At 45.1% G+C, this 23,241-nt stretch overlaps 2 protein-coding genes across 2 annotated transcripts; both read left to right on the forward strand.

Annotated features, from left to right (window-relative positions):
• The first annotated feature begins 819 nt into the window (after positions 1 to 819).
• LOC131294705 (calcium release-activated calcium channel protein 1) lies at positions 820 to 19,693 on the forward strand. Its single transcript, XM_058322753.1, has 4 exons — positions 820 to 1,166; positions 11,407 to 11,740; positions 16,105 to 16,248; positions 18,532 to 19,693. Exons 1-4 carry the CDS (start codon positions 1,135 to 1,137, stop codon positions 19,057 to 19,059), a joined length of 1,038 nt encoding a protein of 345 aa, XP_058178736.1. The 5' UTR covers positions 820 to 1,134; the 3' UTR covers positions 19,060 to 19,693.
• A 1,054-nt stretch (positions 19,694 to 20,747) lies between these two features.
• Positions 20,748 to 23,038, forward strand: LOC131284292 (zinc finger CCHC domain-containing protein 8 homolog). Its single transcript, XM_058313149.1, has 3 exons — positions 20,748 to 21,973; positions 22,067 to 22,182; positions 22,246 to 23,038. The coding sequence occupies exons 1-3, from the start codon at positions 20,803 to 20,805 to the stop codon at positions 22,846 to 22,848; spliced, it is 1,890 nt and encodes a 629-aa protein (XP_058169132.1). The 5' UTR covers positions 20,748 to 20,802; the 3' UTR covers positions 22,849 to 23,038.
• Positions 23,039 to 23,241: the final 203 nt, after the last annotated feature.

Genomic DNA, 23,241 nt, shown 5'->3' on the forward strand with positions numbered 1-23,241 from the left:
CTCAACACACGTACGATCGATGCAGTTTGGCGTGTTCGAAATCTGACCAAGAAAGATCGCCCACAAACCGTGGCACAACGATGGCGTGCAGATGCGAAAGACGACACCGCAAGGCTTCCGCCTCTTGTGGTAACCTTTCACGGTTCAACGCGCGCGTTGGCTCGAGCTTGGCGTGGAATGAACCGTTACTTCGAAGGGCCGCTTCTGATCAGCGCGTCGACGGCGATGAACCATGCGGCCGAGATGATCGTCATCGGCATGCGATCGCGGCTTTCTGCTCGCCTATGTCCGTGTGTGTGTGTGTGTTGGTGGCGCAGTGGCCCTATGCGTGTCCAGCTTGCCTCACCCGCACCCCGTCCCGCTCCCATAGGCTGCGGCTCTTGAATTCCAGCACTCGGAACCGCGTTCACCGCGACCGGCAGGTTCATTGCTGGGTCGACCGTCGTGTGCGCCGCTTGTGCTAGTGCGAGTGTGGAACGCGACGACGCTTTGTGCATACAAAAACGATCTTCCCGCGAGCTTGCAAGACCCTAAAGTCCAGGGCGCAGTACCGCCGACAGTAGAGATAAAGGCAACAACATAACAACAACGACTGGTTTTGTGTAATTTTGCTCTAACGCTCCTATCAACAAAGTGGCGCATCGGAAGATTTATCTCTCGAAAGATATCGTCGGGTGGCTCGGGCGCCAAGTGAGACTTCTTGTGCGTGAGGCAGCAAGAGTAGAAGCATGGCTTCTCTTGTGGGGCTGTCTAGCTCAATTGTTCCACCATTGTTCGATGTGTAAACTGCTTTACCAACGATTTGTTCGTCTTCAAGTGCGCTGTTAGTTAAGCATCAACGTTGACGAATCAGGGTCAAGGTGTGAAGTTTGTCAAGCAACTATAAAACCGAAAATCGTCCAGTGCGTACAGTACAGGTGATGTGTGACGATGCCACTGGCGCGGTAGGAATGAAAATAAAGCAAAGCCACCGAAGTAAACAAGTGAGAGCGTAAACATCGTGCCGAGCAGCGGAGCGAAGGAAAACGATACCCCCGGGAAAAACAGGCCACACCGGTTCAACTGGCCAAACCGGGTGCGTTTAGTAGGGTAGTGAAAATTCCTCTTTTCTTAACGACAATCGGCAGCATCGCTATGTTGGATCCGACGAAAAAGAAACGTCCGGGGTAAGTTGACGCTCTAAATAAAAATTCCCGAGTTTGCCCGAGGTGATCGTGTACTGGAAGTGTTCTGAATTCGATGCGATGTTTCTTAAAAATGTGGTTTGTTAACAACATGGTGCTAAATATTTAAATTCACTTGCAATTTTTTTGCACTTTCACCATCTAAAACATCTTTTCTAGCATAAATCCTTCATTTGCTCGCGAAAGGTGGCTTATGTTGTAGATAGTCAGAATCAAACAAGTGTTATCAGCTCCGATGAATAAACTGACAACGAGGGGGTGGGGGGCAAAAAAACAAAACGATGCCATACGCAAGCCGGTTCGAAGGAAAAAGTTTACCGACGTAACTTTCCTCCACCCGACCGACTTGGCGCAACAATGAGCCTGAGATGAGTCTGTCCCGATAAGAACACGTTACACGATTCCCATACTAAACATGCTTTGTTACCGTTTTCACGTGGCCATGCAGTTCGATCGAAATGCTCGGTCATGCCGGGTAGGGTAATGAGCGTAATCGTATCATTTTCCCTGCCTTAGTTTTGTCCTACTCGCGAGCTGCATGAGTTGACTATTGAAGACACCCCCAAGTCCGCTGGCTCATGGAGAAGAAAACATTGTTTGATAGTACGGTCAGGTCCGGTGTGTGCGTGTGTGTGTGTGTCGAGAAGCGTAAATCACGGCTCAACGTTCCGGATAATTTACGAGAGGATTCCCATTCCGGTTTGGAGCACCGAGCAGCCAACGGACGGCATTCCCCATCAAGTACCCATCTTCACGTCGTTCGTGAGTTAATGATCAGCAAAAACCCTTAAAAGGCACGTCTTGGCACGGCAAGCGGCGCCTTTCGGTTGTTCACCATCTCGACGGGTGACAGCGTGTGCTGCAGACAGTCATCGAGGTGGGTTGCAAAACCCTTTCGCCGGTGGCTTTTCGACCTTTCTTCGCCAGTAATCAGGCACATTATAGTTTTTCAATTAGCTACAACCGTGCCATTTCCGGTTCGATAAGCATCAGTTCTCTGGCACCTTCTCTGCCGTAAGCACTCGAGTATGCAAAGCGACGCCGTAGCAAGATGCCTTCGAGTGTATGTTTGCGTTCCGCTTTACGTTCTGGCATCCGTTCAAAAGGTGTATTCAGACAGTATGGAATGCAGTATTCTTTACCAAAAAAGGATAAATACCCCCGCACGTACTGGCACGAAGCAGAATAAAAATAACAAACCCTTACGAGGCGTACCAAAGACTCGTGGATAAAGAATTAAATCGAATGACACGCTTAGTGATAGATGTAAGCTGAAACTTGGAGCAGAGGATTAAGCAGGGATGAGCGAGAATATTTTTGAACACAAAAACGCACGACGGAAGAAACTGCACAGCGGCAAGAAGCGAAACGCTCCGTTCAGCTACAGAAATCTTCCAAACGCCTTCTGAATCATTAAACAGCAATTAAGTACTTTTTTTCCGCCGTGCCGTCGATGACTGCCCTCTCGAGCCCATGGTTTTTGTTTCGTTTTTGAGAAAAAATTAAGCCAAAGGGCCCTTTTCTACATGGAGACAGGGAAATTCAACCGAATTCTTGATATCTTGCGAGGAAGATTCAACGGAAGAATGGGAACGCGTTAGAACGCGGAGGTTTCCGGCGCAGTTTCATTGTTTTTAAAGTGTTTGGATTAAGGATGTTCCTTTTTCGGTGCTGATTTTACGACAAATTAAATGTGGCATAAACGGCACACGGCAAACGGCGGATGCAATCACACAGTTCAATATTGTTTCATTTAAATTCTACAAAGAGTGCCTTATGACAAAAGTTTTACCAAGTAAGATTGTGTTTGATTTTGCGCATTTATTTCTTTCCTTTGGTTTGGTAACACTTTCAATTGAACTAGTAGCAACGTATTGAAATATCGACGTTAAGATCACCTTTCCTTACACTTAATCCAGAACAATCCACATGGAACAAGTCTGAACTTGTACAGATAGAAGAATGGCAGCAATTTCATAACTTCATGTAGCAAATTTTCACCGTGAAATCCGACCACGAAAGGTTCACCTTGAATGGAATGTCGCAAACGGAATGCAGGGGTTTGGAATTGTATCGCCATGTTGTTTGGAAAGTGTGCTGTAGGGTTTTCGAAGAAAATGGAAAACCAGTCGCTCGCCATTTGACATGGCCGACTGTTACAGAAGAATGAGAAATAACAGGAGGAATGGTAGATAGATGGTTCCGAACGGGAATTGATTGGATCGAAGGCGGCGGTCCGCACTTTCCGTTGGAATGGAACCGAAATCACTTAACCGGATTAAATCGTGTCTTTTACGCCGGACCGAGCCTGGGACAGGCAAGGGTTCGCTGCTGGTGCGTTTCGGTAGTGATATAAAATTGTGTGTAAAAGTCAATGTCTGTGGGTGGGTTGGGTGGACAATATTTCGTCTGTGATCGAGCAGCTCGATTTGACAGCGACATAGTTTCAAGGGCAGCAAGGACATGTCTTCCACCAGCGATGCGTAGGAAAAGAATGGAGTGAATAGAGCCGATTCGAAAATATTCGTCCGTTTGCCAGACGCACATAAAATGGGTTAATTTACTAAGTGTACTATGACGTCGGCGGGTTGAGTCGTTTGGTGCTGGTAATGTGGTTCATACATTAATCCATTGAATGTTTACTTGCTATGCGAACGACATGACTATATTGTGACTAATTGGATTTACAAGATTTATATAATCAAAGTAAAGAAACGAGTAAAATATACAATTGCTGCATTTCTGTCAACTTCTGCTTTCTGTATAGAATGATGTTATCATTTATATTAAGTTCTGTTTTGTTCAGCACTAAAACAGAAGTGAATGTTTGGAATCAATTTAAAGAAAAAAGTTATAGTTATAGAAATTGATTCCACTGAAAGTCGCGATAAATGCGATAGCATTGATTGCACTACTGACAGGAATGCATTGATAAATATATTATTTTGAATCAAAGCTTTTTTGTAACCTAGGTTAAAATAACAAAAAAGAAGCGTCACATAAAACATGTTTTTTTTAAATGGGATGATAAACCTAGGGTAAGGTTAAAAACGCAAAAATATGGTAGTTATATGATACAACAGAATCGATTTTTATCAACTACAGCATTATCAAGAAGTTCTTAAAGGTATTTCGTATGTAAAAAAATTCTTACCCTATTACCACAAAATTTGTGGACATTTTCATTACAGCATTTGTTAACAGAAATTAGTTATAAAAAATTAATTACCCCTACAACCTATCGTTAAGCTTGCAATGTAGCACATTGTTCCGGCGATTCCCACGACCCACGGCATCGACCGCCGTCGCCGTCGATGCTGCTTACCCCCCTGTCAGTGTTGCGACATTTTCACCGATAATGCTGTAGCTTATGAAACAATGTTCACCCCACTAATTGTACCGACGTATCAGCACGTAGCTGAATTAATAGTCATTGCCACCGAACGCCCGGACCCTTTGCCGAAACGCAAATCCCTTTCGGAAATGACTGGACGGGGACACATTGACAATGGCTGTCGCGATAAATGTGCCTATCCATCGGTCATAGCAACCACCAACGGAACCAACGCAAAAAGTCGTCAAAACCGGTCACATGTTAATAAGCACTTTCGTCTATCGAGGTACTTAAATCTTAATCTTTTTGCGCCGCCCTAAATGAACGATGTGGTGAACTCCCGCAGCGATCGGCCAACCATTACGGGAAGCGAATCCATTTCGAGCATAATTCTTTTGCGGGGAACCACGGGAAAGTGCGAGCCAATCACCCACCACAGGCGAGCTCCAAACGTACTCGAAACGATCGGTGAAGCACGTTCGACCCCCCCGACAAAAGCCCTCGACATGTGGACCTTGGACCCTGTAGGAGGGTGCTGGAGTTCACTGGAGATGTAGTCATTGCTCAACTTCACCGACATCATCATTCTCCGTCTCCGTTCTAGTTGTTGCTGTGTTGCTGACCTGTCCCTGGTGAGCTATAGCCAGTTTCTTACGGCGCTGACGGCGTCTATGTTTTCTTCCGCTGTAGATGTGTATTGGTAAACTGTTACTTCTTCAAGATCTGTAAGGATTGGGAATACGGATTTCGCTGAACCGAGATGAAAAGTTAATTTTTTCAACCGGTTAGCCGAATTCGCTTAAACTATTTTCATTTTTCAGTTAGGTTCTAAGAAAGATGGCTCTAACAATTTGCAACCTTTATTATGTACTTTGTTTGAACAGCTCTTCAGCTCAACTTTGGTAAAATCTGTTGTAAACAATGTGTTTTTTGGTTTATTTCCCTTTTAAATTACACTTTTTTTTTGTTAATCCTACAGGAGAAATGTAATTCATTTTTACTGCAACAATGCACTAATTTTTACCAATTTGAGTAATTTACTAGTTTTAAATAGTTAATATTTTGTTTTTAGTTTCTGCTGATTTGGTTTATTCGGCCATTATGAACGAATCAACAATTTGATTTGCAATGTTAGTAGCTATTTAATTTTTGTTCGTAAGGATTCAAAATTTGGAAGTGGCTTTTCATGTTTCAGAAAGCTTTGGTTTTTTCTATACCTTTTATCAAACTGAGAATCATCTGCAAAACCATTCCTATTTATAGTTTAATGTTTATTGTGACATACGTCAAAGATTTCAATTTGAATAGGAATGTGTTATCCACAAACTACTTTGCGATTTCAAATTTAGATGGCCACAACCAATTAAGTTTTCAAAAGTGCGTACCGATCTTCCGCATTTATTGAGTTTGAAGCCAATCTTGTCAGGAAATGTCACTGTGGGACGGATCGCGGTGGTCTTGGCAGAGGGTCAACTTACGCATAACAAAGGCTTGACCCTGGAGCAGGCAGACGAACGTCGTGTTTTTTCATCAGTGAGGCGCCAGTCAGCTGTGCTTCCCAGCGTTGCAAGGCGACGCTCGTGGCAGATGCGACTGCGGACGCGGAGTTGTCATCGATGAACGCTGCCGCCAGGCCAAAAACACCCGCAATGCGCCAAAGTCAGTCTTGAGGGCAGGAAACGATCCACCATCCGGGTGCGATTGAATTAGTTCCCTCATTCCGGGCGATGTCATTCGACGAACGACGAACGGCGGGCCGCTGCAGGCTCAAACATCCACCCCGCGGGCTCCCAGGTTCGCCCAACAAAGGAACTAAAACGCATGAAATTTAATACACTTTATGAGTCTCGCGGGAGATGCAGGGCGTGAGATGACTCGGGCTGATGGTATGCAGAGGAATAAAGGCGCAAGGCAGAAGCGACCCAGCGCCGGGACCAGGGTGTCGTTGATGGCGTTGGCTTGTTGAAACTTGCCGATGGCTTTGTTGAAGGGTGCGTTTTACGCTTTCGTCAATAACGACAGCGTAGTAGAGGGAGCGATGGGTAAATGTACTGCAGAAATATTTCTTCCTGTTGTGGCAGAGTTCTTCGTTTATGCTTGACGAAACATCGCCCAAAGCCTGCGAGATTTAGAAAACGAGGAACTTTTTGAAAGCCAAGTGATTCCATGAAAGTGATTCTGTTTTTTTTTTGTTACACATTCTCATCAATCAAGCGTTGAGAGACGTTCCTGAGACTTCAAATTTATGAATCAGAGATGGTAATGTTTAGACTAATTTTGTTTCCAGCGAACCATGGCACTGTGTGCCTTGTTTATTTATACGATTTTATTAAAATTTTACATATTTTTAAAGCAAGCTAAAATGAGCTCGAATTCACGAACTTTCTTTTTCCATCTTTTTCCTATTTATATTAAATTATCAATCCAATTATTAATATTGAAAATAATGGTATGATTATTAAGCACCCAAATAGCCGCAGATTTTAATACCCAATGAGTTAAGTTTTTAAGTTGTCAAAGAGTTTTTGTCCTTGCAGTGCATTCTGTCAATTAATTTCAAACATGAAACTAGTGCATAAAAAAGACTCATATAAAAAATAAAACCAATTTCAATTTACATGACACGTGCCTAAGCTACTCGGTACCATACTGAATCAGAATCTGCTTGCGTCAATAGAAGAGAGGACTAGCAAACGTATTGATCGATGGCACAGTCCCACCTTCGCACGGCTTATAAGCCGTTGCCTTCGGGCTACGGGATGCAACAAGCGTGTACACCAAGGCCAGCCAGGTCGGACGCCCCCGCAGCATCCACAGAGGGGTCTCCTGGCCGGTTCAGTTCTGCTTAGCCGGTTTCCTGCTCCAAACCGATCCGAAGTGAACCAACTGGCCTCGGGCTAATATCTGCATCTCATCCAATGCATCTGTGGTAAATGGTGGCTCGGCGTAGATAAAGAAATAGACCGGGAATGTAGATTACCACGCCAATACCAGTCCCGTGCGGTGATGCATAAATTTGCGCGAGCCTAAAGACGTCAGCAAAATCTGTCGCAAAAAAAAAACAAATCTCGACAAACGGTAGGGCGTGGGCGACGTTGTGGAAACCGCTCCATTAACTCCATGTGGCACTCGGGTTTCGTAAACAGATTCCGAACGGTAGCGTTCCCGATACGTGGTAGGCTAGAAAAAATAGTATTAGTCGATAATGTTGTTCATCGCATCCCAAAGCACCCTTTCCATGTCACGTGTCGTCTTATACCCATTTGACGGGGGCCGATAAGGTGCCGTTTGTCGTCAGCACACTTCGTTCCAGTCCCCTCCACGACTAAAGGTGAGGCAACCCGGTCTCGAAAGATCGTATGGGGAGACTCCCTGCGGGATCGGCGATTCTCGGAAAGCAACAACTCAAAAGTGTCCCATGCGGCGCTAATGCGCTACTTCCTGATCGTGATCCACCACGAGCAGCTGACCATTCAGCTTCCATTAGGGGCCACTTCTGTTCGAAAATCGTGACAGATAGCACTCCCGGTACTTCCACGTTTGAGCAAACGGATACTAAACCGCACGCCATCACACGTACTACACACCAATGCTTCTCCCACAACTTTTCTCCCGTGGAAATCCCACCCACCATTGCTATTTCACTTCTGAGAAAAATCTAAGCACATGCTAGATACACAGAGAGAAATAGAGAGGGAAAGGAAAAAAAAAGCAGTAACGAACTTCGGAACGGGTAATCAATTGAACTTAATTGCAACTTCCCGACTAGGATGACACAAACACGTTTCACTCCGGAACCCGCGGAATGCATGAGGGAGACGGACACGGTTCATCATCCATCCACGCCTTGGCGTTCTCAGAGTACCGCGCTTCTGCCGACTGGAATTTCTAAGGTTAAAAATTGCTCCACCTGCGGCTTTAGTTAATCTGCTCAGATTTCCAACACGTGAGTTGGAACGTTCCTTGGCAGCAAGCGGTTTAAGTTATAGAGCGGCTTCGATAACCTGTGGTTTCGACGGGATACTCAATCAACGAGATGTTAATAATGTCAATCAATCTTTATTGGCTTTGAATTGAATTACTTCATTACCATAAATTTTCCAAATGACCATTTTTGTAATGACCATTTTAAGTTCTTCAAACATACTATTTTTATTTTTTGATTTTATGATCCTTTGATTAAAATAATTGACTAATTTTTACCGTCGACATGCAACAGGATTAGCCTTACAAAGCAACATGTTCCAACATTTTTCCCTCTTCATTGTTGATGAGTCCCGCAAACCGGACATATTAGCTAAAGTTGGCCGCCGTCGATAAGCTAATCGCTAACCACATTTCAGACCGCAGAGAAAATGGTGGCGGCGTGGGATATTTAAATTACCTAACTTATGTTCCCTCATCACGCAGCACCCGGGGCATGGGTTCTGGGATGGGGGGTTTTTTTTTTGTGTGTTGCTGTTTGTTTCCCTTCAATCATTTACTTTTTATTTGCACAAACAGCTACTTTGGCGCACGATTGTTTCGAGGAAGGGCCGTCACTCATCCCCCATTCCAACTGGCGTCGACGGCAGGTCGACGGTACTTTTCGTGAGATAGCGATCTTAACAAACGAATGCGCACCGTTTAAACACCTTGGGACTCCCGGTGCGATACTCGTGCGTTTGGCCAATTCCGCCTGTACCGTCCGCAGCTCATTTCTTCGACCACGTTGCGATGACATGGACCCATTAGGCGGTCCTTGATTGCTAAAATTGTTTACATCGTGCCCGTTTTGTCCGCACCACTGTGCACGATGCAGCAGTTATAGGTGGTGATGATTTGCTTTTTGGTAGTGACTACAAAGCTAGAAAGCTTTCAGAAGTACGATGTGTTCGACCGATTTGTTTAAACAATTGGCCGTAAGGTGGGCTTCATTCCCTGTTACATTCATGTAGCTACTGTCAATTAGCTAGATTACATATCCAACACGTGGGATTAAACGGAAAACCTCCAAACTTACTCCTCTAAAACGAGTACATACATACTTCCTATTGAATAAAGCGTGCCATATTAAAAATAATTGCTTACATTGCTTTGCTTGTAACAATAAAACAATACTAAGTTCCTTCAATGTTTTATTGAACTGAAATATCTCATCTATGTTTCAGTACATGGTAGACTGGGTTTCTCCCAACACTTTGTATTCACACCAGGCCATACCAGGTAGATTGGCAAAAGCTGTCTAGCGAGAATGAACCAGACATTGTAGCTCAAACAATTCAATTTATGATAATGTACAATCGTTTCATAATCCTCACCACATTGAACGATCGTGTTTTGCCACAATCTCTATCTCTCAGTCTCATAACCTAATTTGCAAACATATTAGCCCAAGGGGTAGTGCTCATCGAGTTCTACGATTTTCACGTAACTGCCCTACCTCACAATGCGTCTGATAAGAACCATTACAACACCTGTTGGTCCGGTATTCGTTGGCAAAACGACGCTCGTTGCTTGATTGTTCTAATGTGAAGCAAAATGGAATGTTTTATGCATATCGACATCAGCGTGCGATCAGAACTCGAACTCGAGGATCATCGTCAGCTGACGGCGGGAGATTTAACTTCATCAGTATAAATTAGTTTCACGGAATACTGCCGCACAACGGCACCTCACGTTAATGAGGTAGAGAAAAGTCCCCGACAGTCTCCGAGCCAGATGGAACCAGGTTTTCCTGTGCTGTTTGCACTGCACCCCGCTCACAGCTGACTTGAACGACCGGATGTCGTAAAACCTGTTCAAAGACAGAAACGCTTTCGTTTTCTACAAACTTGTTTTCCGCTAATGAAGAACGGGGTTCAATGGGACACGTTCGATGAAGCTTCTACACGTGTATGGTACGTGTTAAAATGTTAAAATGTTTTTAAATTATCTGCAAAGTCGTGTACTTTGAGGTTTCGATTGGTGTATGGTATACATGTTTTTTGTCATTTTAAACGTACGAACTTAGTCACATGCTAGATTATCAATTATATTTTTGCTGAAAATAATGTGCTAAAATTTAAATATTGTAGCTTGAGTTGCCCGAACCAAAAAGGACTTATCTATGATGATCAGGTATCGGTTACAAATTTCGCAAATAAAGAATATGCATGGGTTATTGCTTCTTTCTAGAATGTTTGTGTTGGGTGAATGAATGATTTTAATCCATATTTATTTGAAATTAAACCGCTACATTTTCTCATGTTTGCTTGATGTTTTTGAATCGAGAATAAAAACAGCTTTCAACAGTCACCTTGATAATACGATATGTACACCTTGGCCTAATGATTAGCGTGAATCGGATCGGAACGCTGGGTTCATTTCAGTGGGTTCATAAAATAACTCTATTTATGTCAATTGGACCATCCATTCTACCCAGCGTTCGATTTGAGTAAACTGAGATCAAACACATTGTCTCTAGATCGACTCGTAACTTAACTAATTCTCACATCAAATTCAAATAGATCATTAAATCATAATCGAATCAAATCAACGTGAATCAAATCTTTAGAATCCGTCAGATGGAATTCGAATCTATGGAATCCGTATAGGGATTGAATCTTCGAATCTTCCGAATCCTGATTCTGCCAACACTAGGCACGTATTCGGTACGTAAACATCACACCAGTTTTACATCAGCACAATTTCAGTTAGTTTAGATTTCTTTATTTTCTTGCCCTTTTGGTTCCGATTTTAGATGTTGTGAATTTAATTAAGGCACTACGTAGTTGTTAAGAATCTTCAGAACATTCCCTACTTTAAGTACACGACCACCGAAGTTTATTTTGTTAACTTCGCCTCGAGCACGGAAGACGAGAGTCAAACACAAAGCAGCCAATGCAGTTTCTCGTGAATTCCCCCCAGCAATAATGGTACAGCAGTGTCGGTGTGGAGCACCAGTACGGCAGGAATCGACACGGTACTAGCGACAACACTTGGGACCGCTCCGAAAACCTTCAGTACGGGCCAGCTTCATCAGGCCGGATTGAGCTATCTGCCGAACGGCACCGGAAACGGCAACCATCTGAACGTGGGCAACGGGACATCGCTAAATCACACGCACTCCCATCCGAACAGCAACGGAAACAGTCACAGCACAGGCAGTATCGGAAACAACAGCACGCACAGTCTCACGACGCACGGTCACGGCGCGGTGAGCTGGAACAACCGAACCAGTATTTGCAGTACACACAACAAGGTGAGTTTTGCCGGATTTTACCTAACCAACCTAACCAGCCGGGAGAAAGGAACCAATCACTTCGCACAGTATGACGTAGCTCCCCCGTTCGCTGGAAACTTAATGGTTGCTACGTTTTTTACGAGCGCTTCGTGATCGTGATCATTCATCAAATGTAAATATTTGTTTTAGTTATCCCGCCTGCTTTGGAGGCACTGCACTTGTTTACTCCGATGCGACTCTCCAGGCGCAGGTGGTTTTGTCGTATTAGCATTCGAATTTTGTTTTCTCGATAACAGAACATTTTTCATACGTTTGTTTTGCGAGAAACGCCTTGCACGTTGGAGTAAACTGTGTAAATAGCCGGCTAAAAAATTAAGATGTTTATGGACGCATAAAAACGGTTGCGATATGTGCATGGGCAAACTAATGGCCACAAGATTAACATATTATGAATGTATGGTGAGATTTGCAACAGGATCCACACGAAGAGCATTTAAATACCAAATAATCGAAGCAAAGTAGGTTTTCCTTCTTACTTTTGAGTTGTTCAAGATTCATATAAAGCATATCTTTGGCATATGAGTTAAAGAACATAACGAAAAAAGTAGCTTTTCTGCAGTTGTAAAATATTATAAAATTGTGTTTAACCTATTTTCTCATAGATGGGAGCCATATTTATGCTCAAAACTCAATTGTTTTCTATGAATTTATGGTATAGTTATCCTATTATCGTTAAAAATGTATTCAAATAATTTTGAAATGTTTACCGTTGTGAATTCTTGTTTTTCACTTTCACAGCCATAGGGTTTTACTTTTTATTTTCAAACTATTCAATTTTTTTCTTAAGTATTTTGAAAGTTCATGAGTAGAAACATTTTGTATGGATAATATCTGCACCTGTTGAATTTATTTTAATTTGCTGGTCAGCTATACATTTATACTTGTGTGAGCCGTAGTTCGATACGTTTATCGCAAGGTTTTAACTTTTTTTAAAGTCGTCATTTTGTACATATGTTCACCACTAAATACTAAAAGTGAAAAATATAATTTTTGTTCTGTTTTTTTTCTTCATGTTTTGTCATGTATACTGTTGGTTTCAAGGACATTTTTAGCTAATAAACTATTACATTACCATGAAAACAGTCCATTATGTCATGTTCCGGTAGAGACGGCATATGTTTATTGCTGAGGACAAGTTACCATGTAGCTACCTACGGAAGTTAAAGGTTAACCAGCGACCAAAGAATGTCCTTTGTTACGTATTCCTCGGTTTGTTTTTTTGCACTCAAATCCCAACATAAAATGTAGGGATTCGACGTTTCCTGCGGGACCGTACCCAACATAGTAGTAGGCGTTATAAATAGCGACCCCATCCAACGTCGGTTGGTCTTGTCCCGATGGTCCATAACGGTGCTGTAATAAATTGTAAAAACAGCTTCGCTCGTAGCAGGTGGTCCGCATGGAAAGGCGGGAAAACGAATTCCGGTCTCCGGAGGGTTCACCAGAAGTTTCGTCTGTGGTCGGTCTGGCGGACGACGACTTCGGTGGCCGCCGCTCTAACACATTTTTCGTTCCACCACAACTGGGCCATCTGCGTGCCGATGGGCAGCAATACGTGATACGGGAAAAAAGCGGGGGTGGGGATTTTTTTTGCCACTTCTCGGGGTCATGGTCGCGTGGCAACCACGGGAAGTTGGTCCCACCGAACACTGGGTACAATTTTACATTCGGTCAGTTAGGGAAACTATCGCGTTGACTCCGCTTTCGAGGCAGTGCAAAACGTAAACGTCCTGCGAACAAGTTCAGGGTGCAACTGACCATTCGGTTGTGGCACCCCCCTGCGCTTGGCACTACACCCGTACGAGGGGGTGAGGCAACCCGTGATCGCAATCACTCCGTCGATTCACCACGGTTGTGTGCGTGCGCGATGCCAAAAGCGGCCAAACGACCCCCTATCAACGTTCGAGCACGTGAGGAAAGGGCATTTGCACTCGCGCTCCCACAAACGTCACACCGGTGGAGGTTTTGACGCCGTTTTTGACCCGACGTATATACGCGAACCGCGACGAACGAAACACGCGAACGAATGTCGTCGCCCCTTCTTCCCCCCGCTTCGGCCCACGGGGGCAACACCAGAGTAGACGGACATATGATAGTACGTCTTAGGGTTCGGTTACACTATGATTGAAGCTTCAGTTATATGTTCGTATGCTCTGGGGCCCGACGTCGTTGGCGCGAGTATCGGATTTTCCCCCCGGCAGAGCCGAGAATCGTCAGTCACCGAGGGACTGCCGTTGTGTGCTAGCGGGGAGCGTGCGAACCTTGGACCGCCCGGCAAGGACGATCGAATATTAATTCACTCCCGCCAGTGACTCGTGCGCGCTGGGTCGCGTTAGAACGTCACACCGGACGTGTGATTCATTGGTAGATCCTTCCGCAGAGTAGTTTGACGCGAGGGAACCTAATACCCATCGAACAGGAAAGTGTGTAGGTCAGATAAACCATGTGATTGAAGGCCGAGTTGATTTGAAATTTGCAGTGGATGTGAAAAAGCGATTGATAAAACACGTGTTCATTGTGAGAGGCATCACATAAGCGATCAACATTCTCTGTTAAAATTCAAATACATTTTCAACCGTGCTGATCGACAATCGGTTCAACCAATTGGTTCACAATTGAATGCAATTGTGTTGGCCGTTGAGTTTTATTGTATTACAAACAGACTAAATGTTTGCCAACTCGATAGCGTGGCCATAATTTTCCTTCAAAATTTCGTGCACAAATATTGACTCGTTTGTGGTATTTTGAACCCGCGAATGTTATATTCTTATCTTTAAAAAAATCCCCCACCCCCCCCCCAAAAGAAACCATCGAACGTGAGAAGGTTGTGTCTGTTATCGCTCTTCATTCGTGTTCCGATTGACTTTTGAAGCGCTAGAATATTTCGTGAAAAAAAAACCAAAGTTTAAAACGAGCTGCAACCGTAGAACGGATCGTCGTCCTCGGTTGAGTGGTTCTTGGCAAACGATCCCAGCACGGCGCTGCCGCTCCAAATACAGCTGACATCCCAGATTAATGTCCGTCCCATCGCTGCCGAAGCACCATCCCGTCGCGCACATCTGTTCGTTCAATCGCTTTCGCGTCGGATCGCACGAAACCGGGAAGAGGAATTTCACGGGTTTTTGACTGGCTGGAAACTGGCTTGGCTGATGGTGGTCCCAGTGCCGTTATGTCGTTTTTATCGCAGTCCATTAACAACTCGCATTGGTCCGGGCGTGTGTGGTAAACAGTGGCCAACCATCATTTGATGGTGAAAACTAGAAAGGAGAGAGTGTGTGTGTTTGTGGTTTTATTTTTCCCGCGCGTTACCGAAGAAGTGTTGTTGCGATATTTTTGTCAACGCCGTTGCGGCACTTCATATTTTTCTCGGTCGGGTTTTCCCCTTGAACCTGGGCGTTGTACACAGGTACACGTTGACCAGGTGTCAACCGGATATACTGTCGTGTTCGTAGGCGTGATCGTACCGTTGCGTTACAGAGACAGTCGGACAGCAGTGAGCGGGAGATCGTTGCGCAAATTGGTTGGCCATTTCAACGGTAGAAAAGTAGAAGGTTGTTTTCCGGGACGAGCGGGTTGTGTTCTCACGTGAGCGGAAGATCACGCCGCCGCATCGTTACACTACCTGAGCACATCCGGCGTTTGGCACTTTATGTACCAGTACCCGTGGGAACCGACTCGGATCGCGCTAAGGTATCTTGGGCGAAGATCGCGTGAGAAGACGAGAGAACAAGAGAGACAGTGTGTTGCTGTGAAAGTCACGCGCGCACGCTCACACGAGAACCGTCCTCCGGCGGTCGTGTGATCGGCTTTTGTGGTCGTGCGGTTGCGCCCCGTCGTGGCTCGCTCTCGGTCAACCCGTGTGCCGCCGACTCGAAACAATGCATTTACATCCAAGCTGCTCACAGTCGAACCTGTGCCTCAACTCGCCGCTGTACCGGAGCTTCAACCATCCGACGGTGGCCGCATCGACGCCAACGGCACTCCTCCGGGCGAGTCCGCAGCCAGTGCCGAAGATCCGTACGGGCCGATCGCACTCGTCGACCGCCTTCGGAGGCGGTGGTGGTGGTGGTGCACCGGACTACTGGGCTGGAAGTCATCCGGCGGCGGCCAACTACGGTGCGAATACCGCGCTGCTTGGCGGGTTAAACGGTGCGACCTCCAGCTACCAGGCGGGCGCCGCGTCCTACTTGAGCCAGGAAGCGATCGTAAGCTCCATGTGGTTTCCTTTCAACCCTAGTTTAACAATTTCCTTCACTCACTCTTGTGGAATGTAAAGCCGTTCCCTTCCACTAATGTTGGTTTATTTTTTTCTCTTCTTTCAGCGACGATCCAACTTGAGCACCATGTCACAGAACGGGGAGGACCTGCACACCCCCAACTATCTCTCCTGGCGCAAGCTGCAGCTGAGTCGGGCCAAACTAAAAGCTTCCAGCAAGACGTCGGCCCTGCTGTCCGGATTCGCAATGGTACGTATGGCAGCGCGGATATATAACACCTCGCGAAGGATCGGTGGGTGGATCATCGGCCGTGTCATTGTTGTGAACAGCCAGCCGATCGTGTCGGTGGAAATTAAAACAAACGGAACAACATCGTCGTCGTCTTCGTCGGGTTGTGGTACCCCGGCGCGAAGGGTCAGTGTCAGTGTCGTTCAGCGACATTCAGGAAGGAAAACACTTTCGCATTGAACACCCAGGGTGAAGCGGGCGTTTGTATGGGGCAGGATAGTGGGGAGGGATGTACATGTTGAATAAGACAAGACTGCGCCGCGATTTCGTTTATTTTAAAAATAGTTTAATCCTAGCCATACCATCGCTTGATCACGGTGTTCCGTTGGTCATCAACCGTGCCGTTGCCCGTGTCGTTGGATGTTTAGATATTCCGAGCCTCTTCCCCGCGCAGTTATTACACACACACAAGCGCGGGAAGGAAGGGGCCTCGCGAAATTGCACGATTTCATTAATTTTGCTTCACATCAGCCCGAAGCATCCTCTCGTTTCCCTTGGATCGCGCGTTACATGTGAATCGGTCGGCATCGTCGCATCCTGCGGGACGAATTGTTGTGGACCACCAAGGCATAACCACGCACCGACACAAATCACAGAGCATCATAAACTTCTTGAACGATGGGTTTCCGACGAAACGGCGCGCTGGTGTTTTGGGGGCTGGTAGGGCTATTTTTTAGCATCCGTTCCTTTTTTCCCACCGGCTAAGAGAAACCGCAAACATTAAACCGTTAAAAAATAACTCCCCCGCCGCAGCCACCCCGCGCGTGGTGATCGCCGACCAAGGTTAAGGTTCGGCGAACGTCGTTGCCCGCTTGCGACAGTACTGTTCACGCGGGAGGGAGAAATTCCATCCCTCTCGACGAAGAAGAATGGTACAAGTTCGAGGGTGGGAGGGAGCGAGGATTATGATTAACGAGTTCTTGTAACATTCTTCAGTGCTACACTTTGGATTATTTACGCCCGAAAGGAAACATCATGCTCATGTTATGTGAGGTGTTACGTGGTCCCGGTAAATCCGCGGTACATCCGCTTATCGGTGAAATATATGCTGAGAGTTGTTTTCCTTCAGCCCCCGTGCCGTAATGATGTTGCCTTAGAACATGGCGATTTTAAGAGTGGAACAGGTGGAAAGTTTATTCTTCGTTCATAATTGAGTTGATAATAAACCGCATATGATTTGTGGAACATCTACTCTGCTAGGTTTACGGAATGCCCTTTTCATTTGGTTAGAATGGTGTAAACAATTAGGAAATATCCAATTTGGTAGGGCAGGTATCAGGAACTGAAAATAAGCAAATCTATCTCTAAATACTCACATTTTCATTTGTATTGCAGGGTTATGTTACAAAGATTTTTTTATCTTTTAATGCTGATACTGTATTTGATGAAAAAGCTTGAGTAATGCCAGTTTCTTTTGGAAACTTTTAAGAATGACGTTTCATTTTGAAATTAGCAATCCAACTCGAATTGGATACATTCAAAACAATCGAAATGATTGACGGAATAAATTTAAAATGATTATATTGAAATAATTAACCGAAATCGATTACTAATTCTATATTAGTTCAGTTGTTAAGAGTGATGGAAGATAAATACTAAATCAATTTAAATTCTTTATTTGGCACTTACTTGAGTTCGATCGATTTGAAAATGCTTGGTTTTAAAATATGTTTAAAAAACATAATCCCCAGACTTCACTAGGGAAATGCAGGGAATTGCAGAGAAATGCGAGTGAAATGTAAAAAATAGTCCTTTGTTAAAATAATGGTTGACCTTTTTCTATGAATTGAGCAAGCTTAAACGAGTTAAGCGTCTCTGTAAACTCCGGTTCGGGATCGTAAAACCGGAATAGGGCGTCTTGAAACCTATCTTGGTTTTTTTTGCAGCCAAAAAAAAAAGATGTTACCGTTCACAAATAACACCCACATTTTGTATCAATCGATTAATCAATTAATAAAAATAGCTAGTTTGGAAATTGGCCTGGTTCCATGATACGGTACCGGAATTTAAAGAGGCGACCTTTAAGTTTGCTCTATCCATAGAAAGTATATCAATTAACTAAAGCATAAAGGTCCTTTTTTTGATGAAACCTGAAATGTTTTTTTATATAAAATAAAATCAAGAGAAAAATTATGGATCTTTCTTACGACACCTAAAAATTCAAAAGATGAATTATAAATATTTAAAATACATACATAGTACAAAACCAATCAAACTACTAATCTGCTAAACTATTTCTTCCAGGTCGCTATGGTTGAGGTCCAGCTAGACGAGCACACCAAGGTTCCGCACACAATGCTGATAGCGTTTGCGGTATGCACCACGCTGCTGGTTGCGGTTCATATGCTCGCCCTGATGATCAGTACCTGCATCCTACCGAACATCGAAACCGTATGCAATCTACACAGTATATCGCTCGTACACGAGTCCCCGCACGAGCGACTTCACTGGTACATCGAAACGGCGTGGGCATTCTCGACACTGCTAGGGCTGATCCTATTTCTGGTCGAGATCGCCATCCTGTGCTGGGTTAAGTTCTACGACCTCAACACCACGGCCGCCTGGTCGGCCTGCATAGTCCTGATCCCTGTGCTGATAATCTTTGTCGCATTTGCGCTGCACTTCTACCGATCGCTGATGATGCACAAGTACGAGGTGACCGTGTCCGGCATACGGGAGCTGGAAATCCTTAAGGAACAGATGGAGCAGGATCACTTCGAGCAGCAGCACCATCACGGCCCACTGCACCCGTCCGGAATGCAGATCGTGTGATCTGCAGCTGACAGTCGCATCGGGCATTTGCATCACGACTCCACTACCGACGAATCTTAAACGTTTCATATGCAAGCGTATGTCAACTGTGATTTATATTTGAAGATAACTTTGTTCAGTTCTCGAGCCTCGATCGGGCATGCTTTTTAATTTCTCTTGCATTGTACCGTTTCGCGCGATTCCAGTTCCGAACCGCACACGCGAAACTACATTGACGGAGTGGCGAGACGATAAAATGCTAGCGTTCTTTTCTTTTGTTTAACCAATACCTACTTCCATCCCAGCGTGCAAAATCATGATGCTTTTTCGTTCTGTTTAATTCACAATTGTGAATAATAAAACGAGATAGCGTGACGATTTCGCACGCTGGGATACAGCAGAATCGAAATTCGATTTTGAAAAACACAGTAATGTGCAACATAAAAGACATTCGATAGTGATGAGTGTTTGAGGAGGGCACTCGATAAAGTGCGCTTTATGATAATAAATAAATGAATAACTCTACTGAAACCATGTATCCAACGGGTTGCGGTGCATCAATTGTGTTGGTGCACAGCGGCACAGAAAGGCTCGGAGAAGAGCGAAAGCTCCCACTACAAGTACCCAAATAGTCGATTAGTTTTAAGTTGTAATGTATTGTTCTAAACGACTTCTTGAGAGGAGCAATTTAATAAACGATTCGAAACAAACAATCTTGATATGTTGTGATCTCTGGAGTGATTAATGAGAAGGTAGTTTGTGAATAAAGAAAATGGAATGATAACAGTAGAAAGCAACTCTTGCAATGGTTTGATGAGGAAGTATTTTCAAACATGTTCTATGTTATGAGGCTGGACAAAATAAGACAAGACAACGTCGGTTTGAACAACGATAAACGATTTTTTTAAACTGCGCTTTATGTAGTTTTATTAATTTCCATAAGAGCGCTTGTGTCGTTTCTGAACTGTGTTGGTTTCATTTGAAACCAGTTTGGAAAATGGCTTCAAACTACTTTGAACCTGGTTGACATTGCAGTATAAACGGAATCGAAACTTAGTCAAAAGCGGAATAAACTAGTGGTGGGAAAATTGAATCCCTTCGGGATTCGAATCTTTTGATTCAAATTCATTCTTCTTCATCAAACAATCCTGAGACGATATAAACCAATCAATACCGGTCTGGAAATCGTTTAGCCTAATCTGAATTCTTATCAAATCATAGCTGATATATCGCTTTTTCGTGATAAAAATATGCCACGTATTTCCGATGTGAGGTTCACCGCTGTAGGTAGTTCTGTTGATCTTGAAAATCAAATAAAGTATGGAAACGATGTTCTTCGTAGGCATTGAAAACCAGATACATAGATTTCTTTCTGTAAAACTGTATAAAGAAGTTTCTCAATGGCGCCTTCTTATCCCAGATTGAGTCCAGTCCATTTTATATAGCGTTCGATTTGAGTAAACTGAAATCAATCACATGAACGACTTGTTACGTGACTAATTTGACTCACAGCAGCAGACTCAAGCCCGAACCAAATCAAATCGAGTCCCAAACAAATCAAATCTGATCCGAGTATCCGAGTTGATTCTCAAATCTTTAGAATCCGTCCGATGGGATCGAATCTTCGGATCATTCGAATCCCGATCTGCCAACACTACCTTGGGAAGTAAACATACATTTCAGAATATCCCGCTCAAGCAAACAGTTTACCTGATGAACAGTGCACTAATTATCGGCGAAAAGCAGCCAAAACAATAGAGAACGATGGATGAAACACAAGCTAACGCTATGTCGTCGGATGGAGAAGTTATTAGCGACAATAATTCGGCCGACAGCGCTGTACAGGTAATGGTAGGACCAGCGGTCGCCGTTGAATTCGGTCCACAACCTCCGGCGATTTCGGAAGGGCAACATTACTCGCCACTGCTTACTGTACAGTTCCGAAGTAGCGAGCTTTACCAAAAACTTGAGCTAGACGTCGCCACCGCCATCGAAACAGTTTTGCGTGCGCACTTACCGGACCTATGCGTCGCTGTGCGGCCAGATCCGACGCGCCAGCACACGTTGGCCGCCTTCGGAATGGAAACCCAGGGCGATGAGTCCGAAACCGGGGAGTCCCTGTTCGTGGAAGATTCTACGCCGATGAAAAGCAAAAAGATCGACGGTCCAATACCGAGCTACAAGAAGGTTATGAACAAGGTGTACGAGGGAAAGACTCCGGATGCAAATTCGACCCCAAAGCGAGCAAGGGCGAAGCAAAACTGCTGGAATTGTGAGGGCGAACACGGGCTGAAAGATTGCAAGGAGCCACGGAACTACACCCGCATTCGCCAGAAGAAGGAAGAGTTTCAGAAGAAGAACGATCGCTACCACGTCGACCTGGAGCAGAAGTATGGCCATTTCGTGCCCGGCCAGTTGAGCAGCGAGCTTCGCGATGCGCTGGGGTTGGGATCGCGCGATCTTCCGCTGCATATATACAAGATGCGACAGTACGGATACCCGCCCGGTTGGCTGGAGGAGGCGAAAATCACACACTCCGGCCTGCAGCTGTTCGATTCCAATGGCGACGTGGTGCAGCATTCGGACGAGAGTGACGGCGAGGTCGACAGCGAACGGAGCAAGTACGACGTGCGCAAAATCATCGCCTTTCCCGGTTTCAACGAACCGGCGGAGGGCAAAATGTTTGACGATCACAAGTTCTACAATGTGCCACCGTACTCCGAGGAGCTGAGCCGCGAGCAGATGATACGCCAGCTCGAGGGCACCCTGGTGCACGGCTACCGGCGGAAGAAGCTAAAGCTGTCAATCGAAGAGAGCGGTACGGCAAACGTTGTGGATTTGACGTCCAACATGGAGATTGTAGATATGGATGCGATGGAGAGCAGTCCACAACCTCCGGAACCACTGGAAATTTCGGAACCGTTGCCACCGGAAGGGCCCCAACTACCACCGCCATTACCGTCGCCACCACCTCCACCGCCACCACCACCACCATTCCAGGAACCCCAGGCACCGACAGTTCCTAAGAAGGAACTGGAAGATGGGGAGTTGTCGGAAGAAGATGGAGAGAATTCGCGCCTAAATGCCACCGTCGATGATAGCGTGATATTAATTGAAACACCAGTGGAAGTGATTACATTGGATGTAAGTTAATGATAATGTTCTCCTAATGGAATTCTGGATAAACGATTTGATCTATTTTTCCAGGACACAGTCGTCAGCGCAGCGCGCTCACCTTCGCCATCTTTGGACGATCTACAGAAAAGACAACGGCAACTGGTTGAGCAATTGAACGACAGGCCGGGAAATGAAACGAGCACGAATGACATTTCCTTGGAGGACATTTCGAGCGCCACGCTAGTGTTTGATAACACGATGCTTCCACCACCGCCATCAGATTTGGTGCCGCCCAAACCGGGTAATGCATTTGCACCGGAAGGATCGGATGAGCCACCTCCTCCACCCCCACCGCCACCGCCGTCGTTCGATCCGCCCGACACCGGCTCATCGGCAAAACCGCCCGAGCCAGAGGGCTTAGATCTGGGCGAGATCGCGATGACTAAGACACCGTACCTGGATGATCCGGGCAGCATGGGACTGAAGACGATGTCGCTCGGTACACCGATTCTGCGGCCGTTCACACCGTACACCGCGCTGCCGACCGGGGAAGCCTTTTCCAAGGGTGTCAGCGATGTGATTAACTTTGAGAATCTTCCCAACTCCACCGGCAAGTACGACCAGATGAAGTCGCTGCTGTCGCGGGTACGGCAGAAGATCAGCGAACATATGAGCAGCACGGACGATGGATGATGCGCGTAGGCGGGGCGGGCAGGATGTTGGGAAAGTGGGGATATTTATGTATATAGTTAGCGCTCCACTTGAGACCTCAGACGGACTATTAACATTTGACATTGCAAAGGAATTAATATGACTTTTGTGCTTGGTCGGTTTCTTAAACATTTGCTTCTTTACTGCGCACGAATTATCGCAGTTTCCCCTTTTCTTTTCGAACTGTTCCATGAATTAAATTTGGTTGCCCTGATTTCATTAGCTGATAAACTCAACCTTAACAATTCCTTATTGTTCTCTTCATTTTTATAAAGTGAACGAGTTGAGTAAAAAAGCATGGCAAACAAATAGAACATCTTTCTGAGGCAGCTCCAAAGGCGAAAGGCCTTGTTTTTACATCCGGTGTATAGAAGA

The sequence above is a fragment of the Anopheles ziemanni genome, chromosome 2, assembly GCF_943734765.1.
Source record: "Anopheles ziemanni chromosome 2, idAnoZiCoDA_A2_x.2, whole genome shotgun sequence".
In the NCBI taxonomy this organism is placed as follows: domain Eukaryota; kingdom Metazoa; phylum Arthropoda; class Insecta; order Diptera; family Culicidae; genus Anopheles; species Anopheles ziemanni.

Bases quoted from the DNA above. Each gene is read 5' to 3' on its own strand.
- LOC131294705 (XM_058322753.1), top strand. From the start codon at position 1,135: ATGTTGGATCCGACGAAAAAGAAACGTCCGGG. The intron at 1,167-11,406 runs GTAAGTTGACGC...AATTCCCCCCAG, and splicing joins ACGAAAAAGAAACGTCCGGG to CAATAATGGTACAGCAGTGT. The intron at 11,741-16,104 runs GTGAGTTTTGCC...CTCTTCTTTCAG, and splicing joins TTTGCAGTACACACAACAAG to CGACGATCCAACTTGAGCAC.
- LOC131284292 (XM_058313149.1), top strand. From the start codon at position 20,803: ATGGATGAAACACAAGCTAACGCTATGTCGTCGGATGGAGAAGTTATT. The intron at 21,974-22,066 runs GGCCCCAACTAC...CAGTTCCTAAGA, and splicing joins GGAACCGTTGCCACCGGAAG to AGGAACTGGAAGATGGGGAG. The intron at 22,183-22,245 runs GTAAGTTAATGA...CTATTTTTCCAG, and splicing joins TGGAAGTGATTACATTGGAT to GACACAGTCGTCAGCGCAGC.